This window comes from Sminthopsis crassicaudata, chromosome 1 (genome assembly GCF_048593235.1).
Source record: "Sminthopsis crassicaudata isolate SCR6 chromosome 1, ASM4859323v1, whole genome shotgun sequence".
In the NCBI taxonomy this organism is placed as follows: Eukaryota; Metazoa; Chordata; class Mammalia; order Dasyuromorphia; family Dasyuridae; genus Sminthopsis; species Sminthopsis crassicaudata.
This window is the reverse complement of record NC_133617.1, coordinates 714129641-714145727: the sequence shown is the minus strand read 5'-3', so window position 1 is coordinate 714145727 and position 16087 is coordinate 714129641. Positions and strand designations below refer to the sequence as shown.

At 36.1% G+C, this 16087-nt stretch overlaps 1 protein-coding gene across 1 annotated transcript in view; it reads left to right on the top strand.

The window, feature by feature from the left end:
* The window catches only part of CNTN4 (contactin 4), a 607439-nt gene extending 594573 nt beyond the window's left edge, over positions 1 to 12866 (top strand). The window contains 4 exon segments of the mRNA XM_074284065.1: positions 6622 to 6693; positions 6695 to 6763; positions 6765 to 6792; positions 10944 to 12866. Coding sequence (XP_074140166.1) covers positions 6622 to 6693; positions 6695 to 6763; positions 6765 to 6792; positions 10944 to 11044 — 270 coding nt within the window. The 3' untranslated portion in view covers positions 11045 to 12866.
* Positions 12867 to 16087: the final 3221 nt, after the last annotated feature.

The window sequence follows — 16087 nt, the reverse complement described above, 5'->3', positions numbered from 1 at the left end:
GTGGTACATTGGCAAAAAGACAGGATTTAAAGTCAGAAGACTTGGATTTAAGGTCAGACTCTGCCACTTACGACTCAGGGGATCCTGGGCAAATCATTTAACCTGTGTGGACCTGATTCCTCCTCTTCAAAATCAGAGGGTCAGACTATATGGCCTCTAAAGTCCCTTGTCTGGCCAAGACAATGAATCAATGGCCCTGTTTGCTAAACTGTTCTGAAAAGTAAGACATAATAAGAGAGAAGATAAATCATTTATCCATAACTCATATTTGTTCAAGTAGGAAAGATAGCAGAAATTTTTAGAACCTGGGAAGAACATCCTATTTTTCTAAAAGAGAAATGATGTAGAAATTTCTGAAGTAAGATGTTAGCTGATGATTTCAGATACCATCTGAAGAAAAAAGGGGTTATTAGGTAATGCAGTAATTGTAAAACCTAAATTATTCTCAACTTAGTAGGTAGTATAAAGGAAGTTTGCCGAGTGTGATAAAAGAAGGCCTGTCTGCCTCTGAGCATCAACTTCATCCTGATGCTTTAGTGTCTAAAATTTTACCATTAGATATTCATTCCATTTGATTATGTATTGCCCTCTTTTTATTTGGTTCTGTTAAAATGCAAATATTCTTAGAATACATATCTAGAAACAGAAAACTCTAGACTAAAAAATAGAAAAGAAGGAGCTAAGCCTGAATTCAGGGATAACTTGGGTTTGAATGCCATTTCCACCTATGTGACCAAAAAGCAGTACTTTAATCTGAATCAGACTCAGTTTCCTTATCCATAACATAGAAATAAAACAGTGCTTATTCAAGAACTGTTCTGAGAATTAAATGATATGACATATATAAAATTCTTTTAAAACCTTAAAGTGTGACATAAATGTCACCTATTATTATTATTTGTGGTCTAATCCTGCCTCTACCACTAATTAGTAGTGGACTGCTGAGCAAGTCAAAGTAATTCTACTGGCCTGAGTTTCACAATCATAAAATCATAGTATTGAAAGAGATTTCAGAAGAGATCTACTAAAACACAATGCATTCAGCATTTCCACTAAGGGATCATCTTGTCTTCCTGTGAAAATTGTACATGATGGGCAGCTGATTCTACTTGAATGTTTCACTAATTATTAGGAAGTTTTACTTGAACCTCATTAGCTGATGGGATGTATCTTTCTGAAATTTTTCCTCAGTTTTGATTTCAGGACAAGCAGCAGCACCATCTATATGTTCTCCAGTTTGTTGGTATCCTTCATAAAAACAAGTGCCCAGAACTGATTAGAATAACCCAGATGTGGCCTGTATAAGGCCAGTCTCTTAACTCCCTACTCCTGGTTTCTGTGCCTCTCTCCATGCAAATATAACATGTGATATTTATCCCTATTGAATCCATCCCAGTGTACAATACTGTCATGATCTGGTTGGATACTATTTTTGTCATCCAGCATGTGAGCTACCCAACCCACCCACTTCCATTTCCTGTACCTTTGTGCCATTTGCAAATTTGAGAACATCTTCATGCAAGTCATGGAAAAAAAAATTAATAGTATAATACCAAGAATGAATCCCTGGGGCACCCTACTAGAGACCTCCCATAAAACTGACATCAAACCATTAATACTGTCTCTTCACTTCCTCTTGTTCAAGCAGTTCCTAAATTCACTTAATTGAACTGTCATGTAGATCATATTTCATCTCTTAACCAGGTCAACATAATAAACTATCAAATGTTTTTCTGAAGTGTAAGTGAACTGCATAGATCTCTATCATCCCTGTCATATAATAGCCTAGCAATACTATCAGAAAAGGAAGGGAGTTGAGGCAGTATGACCCATTCTTAATGAAGAATTGCTAGCTCTTTGTGACTATTGGTATTTCAAGGTGACCCCATTTGGGGTTTTTGACAAAGATACTAAAGTTGTTTGCTATTTCCTTCTCCACCTCATTTTATAGATAAGGGAACTGAGGCAAGTGGGATTAAGTGACTTGGGCAGGGTCACATATTTCATGGTGTCTGAGACTTTATTTGAACTTAGGAAGATGAAACTTCCCTGACACTTCATCCACTATCTTTTTCTAAATGTTCACAAACCATCCCTTTACTAATGTGTTCTCTACATTGGTCAAGAAGCAAAGTAAAGCACATAGCTCCATATATCCACCAGTATTTAAATCTGAGTCAGAGACTCAGTTTCCTTATCCATAAAATAGAAATAAAACAGTACTTACCTAAAAAACTGTTGGGAGAATTGAAGGATACGACATATGTAAAATTCTTTAAAAACCTTAAAGTGAGACAAATGTTGCTTATTATTATTATTTTTGGTCTAATCCTATCTCTACCATTAATTAGTAATGGGATGTTGAGCAAGTCATAGTAATTCTTACTTTGCTTTCCTTTTTTAGCTTAGCTTACATAGCTTTCCTTTTTTCAAATATTGGGACATTTGTCCCTGAGGAAAAGGTACTTATTAAACAACTTATGCCAGGAACTTTCCAAATATTATATCACTTGATCATCATAACAGCCCTGAAAGATAGGGGCTAATAAAACTCCCTATTTTATAGATGAGGAAATTGTAAAGTGACTCATATAAAGACATAGCAAGGAAGTGTACATGGTCAAATTGGAACTCAAGTTATCTTGACTTCAGGTCAATGTTTTATCCACTGCATCATGTTCCATTCTCCATGATTTTTCTAACACCACTGTCAGTGGCTTAGAAGTCATATCTATCCATCTTTTCCAAAAGAATTGTATATTCCTAAGCCCTCTCCTTGCTCTCAAATTATATAACTTTCTGACTTCCTAATACCAGAGTGTTAACTAGCTTATCATATATTTGTCCATTTGGGGTAGCAGAAGGAAGTAGAATTGTTACAAGGGAGGTGGAAGAGAACACCAAAGAGAAAAGAGGGTGAAAGAGAGTTTGTGAAGACAGACATTTTCTACTTCCCATTTTACAGAGGCAGTAACCACCTTTGAGAATAAAGAGATTGGAATGCAAATATGAAATTGCCGGAAACCAAGTAACCAGACCTAATAGCAAAGTTACAAAACCAAGGGAAAAATAAATTATTTCCCCCAAACTCCCATTTCTCTAGTTAAGAAAGGTAAGAAGCACACTGCAGAAAGCTTCAGAACTCCATGGAAAGTAATAAGTGTTCAGCCAGGGAATCTTTAGTAGAAAATAAAATCTGAGGACTTTTTCAAGGGGAGTGATGAGAGAAGAGCTGAAGGCTAATGAGCTACTAAATTATTTGTTAGGGCTTTAAGACTTTGAAAAGTGCAGTGATGAAAATGTGAAGTGGAAATTTTTGTGAGTGAACTGGCTTTAAAAAAAGTACATGACTTTCTTTTATCAAGGAAAAAAAGATAATGATTACAAGCTACCACTTTTTTAAACAAGCTGTTTTTTTTTTCCTCTAAAGAATATTGATGTAGTCAAAAAAAAAGGACAAAACTGTGTCATTTATTCATTTAGCAAACATTTATCCCTGAAGAAACCATAAGCATTGGGACTAAGAGTAAGGACTAATCTCATGGTTTCTTTGATGTGGAATTTTGGAAACTAACCAGTATAGAATGGCATGTTCTTCACAGCTCGCAATTGTGTTTGTTTGCTTGTTTTAGCATTAATAGTATATTATTTTTTTCAAATTACATGTAAAGATAGTTTTCAACATTGTTTTTGTAAAATTTTAAGCTCCAACATTTTTCTCCCTCCCTTGCTTCCCCTTCCAAGACAGCAAGCAATCTGATATAGGTTACACATTGTAATCATTTTAAACGTATTTCCATATTAGTCATGATGTGAAAGAAAAATCAAAACAAAAGGGGGAAAAGGTGAAAATAGTATGCTTTGATCTGCATTCAGTCTCCACAGTTTCTTCTCTGGATGTAGATATAATTTTCCATCCCAAATCTATTGGCATTGTCTTGGATCACTGTATTGTAGAGAAGACATAAGTCTGTCATTATTGACCATCCCATAGTCTTGCACAGATTATAGTTCTAAAGAGATATCTAGAAGATAACATGTGTCAAAGGTAGGACTCAAATCCGATTGTACTGTTTCTGAGGTCAGTTCTCTATCCACTCTGTCACATTGCTTCAAAAACAGAGGATGCAAGACAAAAAAGAAAGCTCTGCCTTCATAATCTTATAATCTATTGGGGATATGTGAAATAGAGGCAAACATGTACAAATAAGTAATTATAAGATAAATTGAGGAAGGAGGGAACACTATATTCTTGGGCTTCAAAAATCAAAGATCTACCCACTATACCACACTGCCTCAGCTCAACTTTACTAATTCAGGATTAGCATACATCAAAGCTTCTTAAGCTGCCCTTATGGGCTTGTAGCTAAATGTGGGGGTCATGAAATTATGATTTATTATCATTAAATGTTTGATGTGTATACCTATTTTATATGCCTATACACCTGGAGTCATATAAAATTTTCTTGGGCAAAAAGGAGATTCATTGCAGCTTATGAGTGCATTTCTACCACCCAAGAGGATCAAATGAGATAATATATATAAAGCACTTTGCAGTTCTTAAAGCACCTCCACAGATGTCGGTTTTTATTTTTTTCTGTACACACTAGTTTTGCTTTTCATTTCTTCATTACAAGCCTGGGCTGGACCTCTTGATTTATCAATGTGGGGAAGACTCACCAAGGGCTCTGACCAATGAAAATGGGTATCTTCTCTGTGACTTTCTCTCAAGCCATTGTCCGAAGTGCTCAGTGAAGTAGTTATATCACTTGCCTCATGTCAACCAGGAAACATGTGTGTGTCAGAATCAGGCTTTAAGCTCAGCCCTTCCTAATTCCAAAGTTAACACTATCCACAATGCCATGCTACCTCTCATTGCAACCAAATGGTTAGAGGAGACTCCATGGCCATGAGAAGGTGGGCATTGTTCATGGATCCCAGTGTCTGGCTGTTACTCCAGCTCTACCAATGAACAGGGAGCAAGGGGTGTCCAGGAGGGAAGAATGAGAACAAGAAGTTGTAAATATTATCTCATTTGAAATTCACAATAACTCATATTTTACAATTAAGGGAACTGAAGCAGGAGAGGGTTATAGGACTTTCTAGGCTCACAAAGTTAGTACATGAGGTTGGATTTGAACTTGTCTTCCAAGTCTAGTTCTCTATCTATTGGCACCTAACTGTCTCCTGGACTGTCAAACACTGTTTAATTTGTGTCTTTGTATCTCCAGCACCTGGTTACAGTTGCCTGGCACATAGTAAATGTTTAACAAATGTTTGGTATATCAGTTGGTTGTGAGAGTGTGAAAATACAGAACATGGGGTTTGCTTTAGAAATAGTCTATTGAATACTCTGTTTTAAGCATGAAACCAAAGGTCTGGACAGGGTCCATCTGTCCCTGGGCTATATCACTTCCAGGAGAGAGGAGGCTCAGATGCCAGTCTTCTGCCACAGAAGTCAGTTTCATCACATTGCAGATTGGGTACAGTCTGTTACTTTTTCCCAGGAAATCTTTCTTTTGGGAGTAGGATTTATACTTTAAATTAGTTGAATTTCCTGATACCTGGAAAAGATGGAAAGTAAATCAAAGAAGCAATTTATTCCAGGAAGTCGGGATGTGATTCTGCATCTGATAAACCAGCTTGTTCTCCCAGAGCTGTGGAATGAGAAATTTTGACACCTCTAAATAAAACTGGGGATTTATTGGTGTACAATCATTTGTAAGGACTAAGGGGACACTGAAGTAGATATCTAAGGTGCCTCGGGTGAAGGAATGATGAGTTTTTCTAATTTAAGAAAATGATATTCAGCACCTTGTGGTGGTAGGACATAAATTTGAGGCTTGGGGTACCAGGAAACTTGACACCTTCCCAGAGAAATGCAAGGACCCTGTATGAAGAAATGTCCAGCTAGTCGGTCTTGAATTTAAGAGAAAGAAGGCTGTTATTCTCTTTTATAGCAAAGAAACCTAAGACTCCAAGAAGTGAATAATCAAATCCTTTTCTAGGAAAATCATTTAGCCTCCCTGTACCTCAGTTTCCTCCTCTATAAAATGAGGAGAATGGACTAGATGGGCCCAGATCTAGTTGGTTAACATTTGATCAAGTCAATATATTGATTCATTTTGCTGAATTATTTTTCTTCCTCTTTAAAAAAAAGTGTTATAAAGGTCCAATGTTATCATTGTAAGGATAAAGAAACCGAAGAATAAACTTGCCCAACATCATCTGGGTAATAAGGTCCAAAACCAGGTCTCCAATTCCATCATGATTTTCCACTCACCATTCCAATTTTCTAATGAGGTTGTATATTGGAGGACACTAATCCATTATTGGTGGAATTGATAATATTGCACAACCTACTTCAGAGGACTGTCGTGAAAATTAAAGATGATTATAGTTGTGAAAGCATCCTTTGGGAACTGCAAAGTTCTTCACAGACATGTAGTGTTGGGATTTTGTATAAAAATGTTTCCAAATTAGGGTAGGGACTAGGGTCAGGCAATGATGTCTTATTTATCCTGCTGGCATAGATGGGTGAAGGCAAAAAGCGATTGGCATTTGGGGGATTGGGGTCTTTTCTGAGAATAGTAATGGATGCCTGTTGTTTTTGTATTATAGGTTTTATACAGATGGAACAGACAAAGCAGCACATCTGTAATTGAAACAAACAAGACATCTGTGGAGCTTTCTTTTGCCTTTTGATGAAGACTACATAATAGAAATTAGGCCATTTAGTGATGGAGGAGATGGCAGTAGCAGTTGAACAAATTCGAATTCCAAAGATATCAAGTTAAGAATGCCATTTTTCATTGTTTTCTGGCTTGACAGTTGCTTTGTAAGGGAGCATGGAGATGTCATGTAGCCAACTCATGCAAATGAGTCCAAGACCACTGGACCAAGACCTAGTAGCAATTAGGTATGACAAGGAAGAAATCTAATAAAAAGGAACTCAGTATAATTCAGTTTCTTCAGGGTACTCACTGATCTCACACTATTTCTAAATGTACAAATCAGTTTTGACTAACTTAACAGGTCATCAGTCAATTAAACAGCCAGACCAATTTGTGCATGCTGACACAGCCTCAGGCAGCATCAAACAAAAGAATGGAGTAAAAATCAGAAGGGAAAAATCTGTCAATTAGCATATGCAAGAGGAAAGATCTCTACAAATAACTGCACAATCTCAGAGTCATCTAAGATCATATTTAAGGCAAAGAACATTTATTATGCACCTGCCATATACAAAACTAGGCAAAACAAAAATGGGCCACTCTAAAAATCCAACAGAACAATCCCTATTATAAAAGAGTTTTACATTCCAAGTTGTGGCTGATCCAAAAATCCTTTCTTTAATAAAAACAAATGGTAATCCAGCCTCTAGTTGAAGGCCACCAAGGACAGGGAAAAGACCATTTCCTCAAATCAATACTTAGATAACTGTTTCCACATGTATATATATATATATATATATATATATATATATATATATATATATATATATATATATATGTATATATATGTGTGTGTGTGTGTGTGTGTATACATTTGATCAGAGACTGGGAGCTAGAAGGAAACTTAATGTTTCCCCAAGAGAATAGAAATGACCTGAGTAAATGACCCTGCCTGGATTTTTGTTAGGTTTTTCTAACTCCAACCCAGTGTTATTTCCTCATTCTGTTGTTGATTTTTTTAAACCTAAGCATAAGACTTTATATTTATCCTTATGTAATATCATGAGACTATACAGCCAAATATTTACAACCCTTAGCCAGTTGGACCAAGTTAGCTCCTGGGAAAGATTTAACAGAATTATCCCCTAGGTCTCATGGAGACATAGCATCATTTGCACCAGGTTCTCTGTAGAGAGTGTAGAGAGTGAAATTTTTGATATAAGTAAATTCACTAAGATTGTAAACTCCTTTAGGTTAAGATTCTTTTTTTTTAAACCTCAGCAATTAGCACTGTTCCTAGCACATATTGGGAATTTAATAACTGTTTATTGTTTGATAGCATATTGTAATCTAAAAATAGTGTTAACTAAAAACTAATTCAATTGAATATTTCAAATACATGTCAGAAGCATATATACAGTAATAATTGAGATAGGAACTGGAATTATGATTCATTGATAATTGGGAAATCAATCTGCAAAGTGAGTTTGAAGCCCTTGTTGCAAAGATTGAAATCTTGCCAAACTGTAATCTTAGTTCTCAAGATCCATGAGAGACCTACTGACTTGTCCAACATCAAACAGACAGTGTGCATCAAAGGCAGGCCCTGAACTTAGGCTTTTTGGTCTTTATAAATCTAGTAATCTGACACTAGACACTTTCCTACCTCCCGTCTTACATTTCCATGTGACTAAACACCTCAAACTGGATATCCTGTAGATATCTTAAACTCAATATGTCAAAACTGAATTCAATATCTTCTGATCCCACCCACTTCCAAACTCCTCTGTTATTAAGAGTACCTTCACTCACTCTCCCAGTCACCCAGACCCATAACCTAGCTGTGATCCTCCCCTTCTTCAAATCTCCATAGCCAATTTGTTGCCAAATCCTATTGATTTTAAGTTCATAGCATCTCTCTTCTATATCCCTTCTTCTGTCTTCTGAAACTGCCACTTTCATTACTCGGACCTTATCACCTCACACTAAGACTGTTCCAATAGCTTGCTGGTCTCACTCAAGTCTTTCCTCCATTCAACTGTCAAAGTTGATATCAACCCATTTATTCAGTAAACTCCATCGGCTCCCTGTTGTCTTCAGGATCAAATTTAAAATCTAAAATTTGGCTTTTAGAGCCCTTCATAATGAGGCCCTTTTCTACTTTTTTGGTCTTATATTTTTCTCCCCTCCCCATATTCTATGATCAAGCGACACTGACCTTGCTATTCATTGCATTAGACACACCACATGTGTCCAGTCTCTGCATTCTTAATGACTATGTACCATACCTGGAATGCTCTTCCTCTTCATCTCTGCCTTGTAGTTTTCTTGGCTTCCTTCAGGTCTCAGCTAAAATTCTGCCTTCTACAGGAAGCCTTTCTTGACCTCCCCCCGTTGATTATCTTTAAATTATATAGCTTATTTAAATAGCTGTCTTCTGCATTAGACTCTGAGTTCTTTGAGGATCTGAACTCTCTTTTGCCTTTCTTTGCATGTCCATTACTTAGCACAGTGCCTGACATAAAGTACATACTTAATAAATGCTTAATAACTGATTGACTTTAAGACCAACTCCCTATTCACTATGTCAAACTGCCTCTGACTATATTTCACTTAAAATATTTTGTGTGTGGTCTTAATTTTTATTAGAGCAAGAATTATCCTTTGTCTCTTTATCCCCAGCACTTAGCACAGTGCTCAGCACAGAGTAAATGGTTAATAAATGCTTGTTGATTGATTATTAATACTACACATAACAATAGTAGATGAATTTTCCAACTAAAAAAGCACTCACTATATGGTGCAAAAATTGAATGTCAGTAGTATGCACATGAATGAAGCCAGTATGTAGAATTGAATTTTTCTTGTCAATACTTGGATGCTCCAAACCAAATCCTTCAGTGTTTACTCACTCAAAGAGTTCTTTCTCTTTGCATGAAGGGTTCTATAATTCTCTGTTAAGGCTGTTGAACAGCACATCTCTTGAAGTACATGTGGTATTTTGGTATAACAGACCCTAGGAATGACTCAAAGATACATGTTTGCAGCATCCTTAGTCCATATAAACCCACAGATCTGAATTTCTTCACTTTTCAGAAGGGGGCCAAATTTGCTTCCATTTGGAGAAAAATAAGAGTCTTCATTTATAATCTTGACATGAAGCCAAACCCACAGAGAGATATGGAAGCTATCTTCAGTGTACAGAAGATTGAGGCTCATTTATCTCACCTTAAGTGAGATGGAATCTCCACAAAGAGTTGCAAAGATTTTATTTTTCTTTTGGCTTGACTTGTGATTGCAGGGTTTCTTATAACCAGGTTCTTCTTATAAGAGGTCTCACATTCCTTTTAGGTCAAATTCAATCGCCAGTCCAATATGTACAAAACATTCTGTGGAGAAATCTTATTCTTTCAGGCATTGCGATCATATGTGTACAGTACTTTGTAAACCTTCAGACAATACAGTTTGGCCAGTTGTAGATGTCTGGCTTAGAAGAGAGAGCACACATAATTTTGAGAGAATCTGCACCATTTCTGCTCTGTTCTATTTACAAGGAGATTCCCATTCGAGCTGAAATTGTATCATTTTGATCAAAGCTCCCAATCAGGTTGAACCAGATATGCCCTGAAGAGCTGATTTCTTTGGGAATTTACTATAATAAAGTGAGAAAGATGGATTGTAACTGATGCTCAAAGACCTAAGGTCCTTTTCTGGTTCTGTTATTTATTTGTTATGTGAAGCTAAACAAGTTATGGAGCCTCAGATTATTCATCTGTAAAGTGGGAGCTATAATCTACAAAATACCTACCTCAGAGGATCGTCCTAAAGTTATTGTTGTTGTTCAATTGTTTTCAGTCATGTCCGACTCTTCATGATCCCACCTGGGATTTTCTTGGCAACTTTTTTTTTTTTTTTTTTTTTTTTCTTCTCCAGCTCATTTTACAAGTGAGGAAATTGAAACTACATAGGAACTAAATGTCTAAAACCAGATTTGAACTTGAGAAGATGAGGTTTCCTGACTCCAGACCCCTAGCTGTTCTAGATTTACAGATGTTATATGACTCCATTACTAATATCAACCTCCCCATCTTCTCCTTTGCCCTAAGGGAGAATACTCCAAGAGGTGCCATATGTTTCCGTTCAGTCTATCTCATTTACTGAAAGATGTTTACCTCTCCCTAACCTCAATCATCAGCTGAATAGTCATCTCCATAATTCTAGCAGTTGTGATGAATTATCTTTCTTTCTTTTTCTTTTCTTTTTTTTTAGGTGCGTATGCAAGAGGATCTGGAGCCTCAACTTCAAATGCTTGTACGTTGTCGGCCATCAGCACAATAATGATATCCCTCACAGCGAGATCCAGTTTATGACAAAAAATATCTAAAGGACTTGCTGATGATAATATAAGCAACATTTAGCTAGTTGTTTTGAAGACACCCAGTACTAAGTAATATTGTTGTTCAAGTACATCTTATTACTGGAAAAAAAAAATGTTTTATGCTTCTTTAGAAATGGCATTATACAGTACTTCCTCAAAGCAAATATAGCTTTGTCTGAAGTTTCTTTGGAAACTCTGCAATGCACTGAAAACATCTGTAATATGATGTTACCAAAGCAGTTTACATATGTCCTTATATGCATATTTTTTATTATATATTTAGTGTTTTATAGAATTTTTTAAAGTTAACATATAATGTAGATATTGATTTTTTTTCCTCTTGCTGTAAAATGCTATGGATGACACTATCATAAAATTATGATTTGAAAATGTTTCTTTTAAGGATGGAGTGTTCAAACTTGTCTCCAAATCAACTGCAACTTGACTGTACAGTTTTACAGGGCATCCCCGGGTAGAACAGCTGGAGACTTGGTTTGTCACTCAAGGCTACTGGATTTAAATAGCAATTATGATGGTGGTTAATGCATTGAATCAAGTACTTCTGACATGTAAAATTTGTCCCCTTCTTACTCTCTTCCTCTCCCTAATCCCCTCTCCCATCATCCTATAGATTTTGTGACCTACGATTTTCAGGAATGGCTGCAATTTCAAAAGCATAAACACACCGCCCGAGGGGCACTTTGTGCAATATTCCCATCTATGACATTAGCATCTCATTGCACTGTAAAGTTTTCTTTATATTCAACTCAGTTTCTATTGTCTTCGTAGTAGCATTATCTTAGACACGGAAATCCACATTACATATCCTGTAGTAACATAGATCAAGTTACTATAGTCAACCAAGTCTTTGAAAAAGAAAAGATAATTTTCCTATCTTGAAATGTATCTGTTTTGAATGTACATTTTAAAAAGTAATTCTATGTTGATGGTTTCATAATTTATTTGCAAAATTTCTTATATATGATATCTATGTAGCTCTTTAAAGAAAAATCCCATCATCGGAATTAAGATAATGTATGAAATTTGACAGATTTCTCCTGTTTTGGCAAGCAATTGTTGCAAGTACATTTTTTTCATATGAATCTTCAGAAAGATCCTTGATATGATTGTATGTTCCCTTAATGAGTCGTGAGTTTTATGTAGGCGGCCTAGTTGCTTTATAAACTTTTACATTCTTAGTCTTAAAATTGCGTTGGAAAGTGACAATATCAAACAAACCATATTATTCAGGAAAGGACTGTTTGTTATTATAGGGGAATTTTGTAAGCTGACTTTGACAGAGCTATCAACATAACTAAAGTGATAAAATTTTCTAGAAAAAATTTTCACCTTTAAATGTGCTGCCACCATTTTTTTTCTTTCCTGAAAGCTTGAATTTGCCTGTAACTTGTCATATTTTTGCTTACAAATAATACAAGTTAACTTTTAAACCTTCTAAATATATTTATTCAGTAAAGTCATAATCAGGATTCCACTTGTGTAAAAGTCAAGGGTGTTAACCAGAAAAAATATATATATTGTCAGTATTTCACGCTGTGTTCCTTTCTTAGTTTAATATGGTTACTTCTATGTAAAAACAAAAACAACAAAAAAATACAAAAAACAAAAAATATGAAAAAAAATACAAAAATCATATTTAAAAAACAATAAAAATAGCAAAATAAATGAAAAATAGGACACCCCATGTAGTTTCCATCCCCAGTGTAAATGATATTTATCAGTGATCTAGCAGATGTAATCTTTTTTTAAAGGTATTGTTAATAAATATGCTGTCATTTGTAAAGATATTTGTCTTTGGGAGCATTCTTTTTCCAACAGGATTTTGTTGCTGTTGTTGGGTTGCTGTTTAAATACAGCATTCTCTCTGCTTATGAAGTGATTCATAAGTCTCCATCTATGGCCTTCACTCTTGATATCTAATGTGCTGTTATTTAATCCTTTTTCAGTCAGTCATGTTGTCATGAAGGGGGGGTGGAGAGACAGACAGACAGACACATACAGGGAGGGGGAAAGGGAGGAAGGGAGGGACAAAGACAGGGAGACGGAAAGATAGAGACAGAGAAACAGAGAGAAACAGGGAGAGAGGGAAAAAAAAGGTGGGGGGAAGGCAGAGGAGAAAAAGAAGCCAGAGAGATATCAATCCTCTCCTATCCCTCAAAGCCCAACAAATCCTGCCCAGCCCCCTGGATTCCACATAGTACACATTTAGCTTCCACAAATAATAGGATCATAGATTCAGAGCCAGAAGGGACCTAGAGATCATTTATGTTAACCACCAACACACACACTCCTCTTTTTATATGTGAAGAGACATTATTAGGGAAATTAGATGCTTTGTCCATGGTCATACAAGTATAAAGTATCCAAAGCAGAATTTGAACCCAGGTCCTTTGCCTCCACATTCAGCATTTTTATCACTGAGCCATACTATCTTACAGAAATTCACAGTTGAAAGACACTTCAGTGACTAATCAGTTCAACCTATTTGTTGTTTTCCAGTGACAGACACCTCTATGTAATCCCATTTAGGGATTTCTTGGCAAAGATAGTAGAGTGGCTTTCCATTTCCTTCTCTGGCTCATTTTACAGATGAGGAAACTGAGGCAAACAGGGTTAAGTGACTTGCCATATAGTATATATGTGTGTGTAGGGGTATGTGTCTGTGGTCTGTAAGAGCCTGAGGCTGGATTTAAATTCAAATCCTCCTTACTGGAGTCCAGATATTCTATCCACTGTACCACCACCCTGCTGCCCATTTCAGCCTATACCAGAACTACAATTTCTCCAAGAAATAATTTCCAAATTCCATTCTAAGATGACCAGTAAAGAGAAACCAACTCTGTCTTAATGTGCCATTCCATTTTCAAATGCTTTAATTATCAGGATTTTTTTTTCCTCATCTCAAGCCAAACCTACCTCTTGATCCCACTGTTCTTACATCTACCTCCCAAAACACATAAACCAAATCTCCTAGCTCCTTTATGTGAGAGCATCAAGCAGTGGCTAAAGCATGGATGTGGAGTGAGAAAGACAAAGGTTCATACTTTTCAGAAGTTTGCTAGGTGTACCATTTGATCTTTCTGTGCCTCAGTTTTCTCATGTATAAGATGAGGACATTGACTCTAAGGTCCCTTCCAATTCTGTGTTTGGGTTGCTATGGTTGAATTATAATCCTTTAGTACCTAAAGATAACTATTAAATTGTTTTCCCATCAGGTCTTCTCTGAGTCAAAGATCATTCCTTTAATTGAACACTTAGGGAAATCTTGTGCTAGGTCCTAATAAAAGCAAAATCAAAATAGTCCCTGACCTTAGGAAATTTGCATTCTCTGAAAGTTCCTTCAGTTAACCCTAATTGTACTCTTTGGAATCCATTCCACATCATCAATGTGATTCCTAAATTATAGTGCCCAGAACTGAAGGTGTATTCCGATCAGAGCCAAATATGAGGTGTCCCAAACTTTCCTTTTCTTACCATTAATCATCTATTCATGTCCCCGAGTATCACTCTGGATTTTTGACTGGCCTATCACAGTTAATTTATGTTAAATTTGCAATCCAGATGTTTCCTCACAAATTATATTCTGACATTAACTCCCTCATCCTGCTTTCACCCTTATTTTTTCTAAACCAGAAGTATTACCAGCAACTAAATGTCATTCAGAGCATCCTCTTTTTGTCATCCGTTGTACTAACATTATTCACATTGAAGTAGAAAAAAGAATGGAATTGTCAGAAGACCTAAGATTCAAGTCCAAGCCAGTTTAATCTGTGACTTAGTGCAAGAGACTATTGTCTCAGCAAAACAGTGGCCTTTTTTAGGCCATAAGCTTTTTTGTTCTATGTATGAAATCCTATGTGATCCTCAAATTTGGAAATTATGAAATCTATGGATTATTTTTTTAATTGAGACCTCCTGTCTTGACAAGTATTCTAACCATCTTCTTTATCTTGGTTTTCAATCCTCTGCTCACAATATTTTTTTTTACATTTCCATATCTAAAGATTATGTGAGTTAAGAGAAAACAGATTTTTCTCTGTTGCCATTTTTCTATCATCCATTTTTATTGTTCTATATACCCCAAATAGCAAACTTAATTCCTTTTCTTATCTGAATTGTATTCTCTACAAATGAAGCTAGGTGACATTCATTGAACTTGTATCAAGATGAAGTGAGTTCAAATCTGATCTCAGACTCTTATAACTCTGTCACTCTCAGCAAGTCACTTAACCTGTCTGCCTTAATTACTTCAACTATAAAATGGGAATAATAATAGCATGGGGGTATTATGAGGATCAAATGAGACAATGTTTATAAATAGTGATTAGTGCAATTCCTAGCACATAATTTAAATGCTTCTTCCCTTCTCTTCCCTCCCCTTCACCTCTTCTTTTCCCTTCCTTTCCCCTCCTCTCTTCCTTTCCCTTCCTCTCTTCCTTTCCCTTCCTTTCTTTCCATCTCTTCCTCTTCCTCTCCCTTTCTTTTCTTTCCATTCTCTTCCTCTTCTCTTCTCTTATTCTCTTCTATTCTTCTTCCTGTTCCTTACCCTTCCCCTACCTCTGCCCTTTATCTTTCACTTTCCTTTCCTTTCATCCCCACAGGTGGTTTGTTGGGAGCTTTAATAGTCCTGTTATTCCTTATCTTGTAGGATTGTACACCTCTTCCATATTCATCATGAGCTTCTTAACATCTCTTACACATGTCCTTCTAAAACCTAATCCAGTAAGTGACCTGAGCATCCACATTCATCCAAATGAAGTAGTCGGGTTTTCTGGCTAGGCCATTGGATTTGGAATAAGGAAGACTTAGATTCAAACATAGTCTCAGATATATACTAACAATAAGACCTTCATCATCATCATCATCATCACCAGCATTTATGCAGCACTTTAAGATTTGCAAAGCATTTTATATACACCATTCTATTTGATCTTCACAATAAATGACTTAGCTGAATACTGTCAGGATTTGAATTCGTCTTCCTCATGCAATGTCTAACACTTGATCCACCACA